Here is a 1,097-nt window from a genome sequence, read left to right on the forward strand (position 1 = left end):
CACACACACACACACACACACACACACACACACAAGTATCTGAGGCATATTCTTTCAGGACTTATGTCTCCGTACAGTTTTCAGTTGTCTTATTAAGTGAGCAAAGGCTCACTTGTCTTATTCAAGAAAGCAAAAGGCCAAATAATAACTAAAAAATCCCCAAAAAACCAAAAGAAAGGAAAAACAAAAGTTGAAAAATTTCCTAAAATTAAACTGTATAGATAACCTGAATTTTGATTTTAAATGGAAAACATATTATACTAATATAACCTGCCTCAAGTTTGACAGCCTCAAATCTAAGGGGTGTTGCCTTAAATTAAACGGGGTGCCTCTTGGGAGATCGAGCCAGGTCGGGTCGGGTCGGTTTGCTAGCCAGATTGAGGGGGCAAAGCGGCTATCGTGGCACAAACCGATTGTGCCCGACTCGTCGCCTAAAAAATAAAAGCGTTTATTTTCAGGTGACAAGTCGGGCGATCGACCCGACCCGACCGACCCAGCCCGATCCCATCCGCAATGCGCACCCGGTTTTACCTGGTGGTGGAAAAGGTCCGCCTGTACTGGGCCATGCACACTGGCACCGTGCCTCGTATACGCAGCGGCTCCAGGTCTTCTGACAGGATCTGTTCCCAGACCAGGAGCAATTGGTACACAACTCCAGCCGCTCTGAGGGACCAAGAGGGTTAAGTGTTAAGGGTTAAGTTTAGTAAGTGTTTCACGACACTTGCAAAACAAATTCAGTAGTGCTGAAGATAAGAGGTCAAACCATAGAGAGTAACATACCGAAAGAAGCACCCCACCCCCTAAAATCTAAAACAAAACAACAACAACCCAAACCACCCCCCCAAAAAACAACAACAACAAATAAACAAACAAACAAAAAACAGAGGCAGGAAGAGAGATAAGGATGACAGATGTTTGATGGAAAGAAGGCACCTGCCAACAACCCACGAAGAAGGTGATGACAACAGCAACAACAACAACAACAATACACAAAAAATAACAGGAACACTAGTTAACAAAAAACACCCCCAACCCCAAAAATGAAAGGGATGGAGGAAGAGACAACAAAGAAACTGTTGCTGCTGCTGCTGCTGCTG

At 44.4% G+C, this 1,097-nt stretch overlaps 1 protein-coding gene across 1 annotated transcript in view; it reads right to left on the bottom strand.

The window, feature by feature from the left end:
- Positions 1-1,097, bottom strand: part of LOC101849241 (carnitine O-palmitoyltransferase 1, liver isoform) — a gene marked incomplete in the record, with an annotated part of 26,408 nt that overhangs the window by 11,028 nt on the left and 14,283 nt on the right. Inside the window, 1 exon segment of the mRNA XM_013087896.2 lies at positions 532-663. Coding sequence (XP_012943350.1) covers positions 532-663 — 132 coding nt within the window.

The sequence above is a fragment of the Aplysia californica genome, unplaced genomic scaffold, assembly GCF_000002075.1.
Source record: "Aplysia californica isolate F4 #8 unplaced genomic scaffold, AplCal3.0 scaffold00656, whole genome shotgun sequence".
In the NCBI taxonomy this organism is placed as follows: Eukaryota; Metazoa; Mollusca; class Gastropoda; order Aplysiida; family Aplysiidae; genus Aplysia; species Aplysia californica.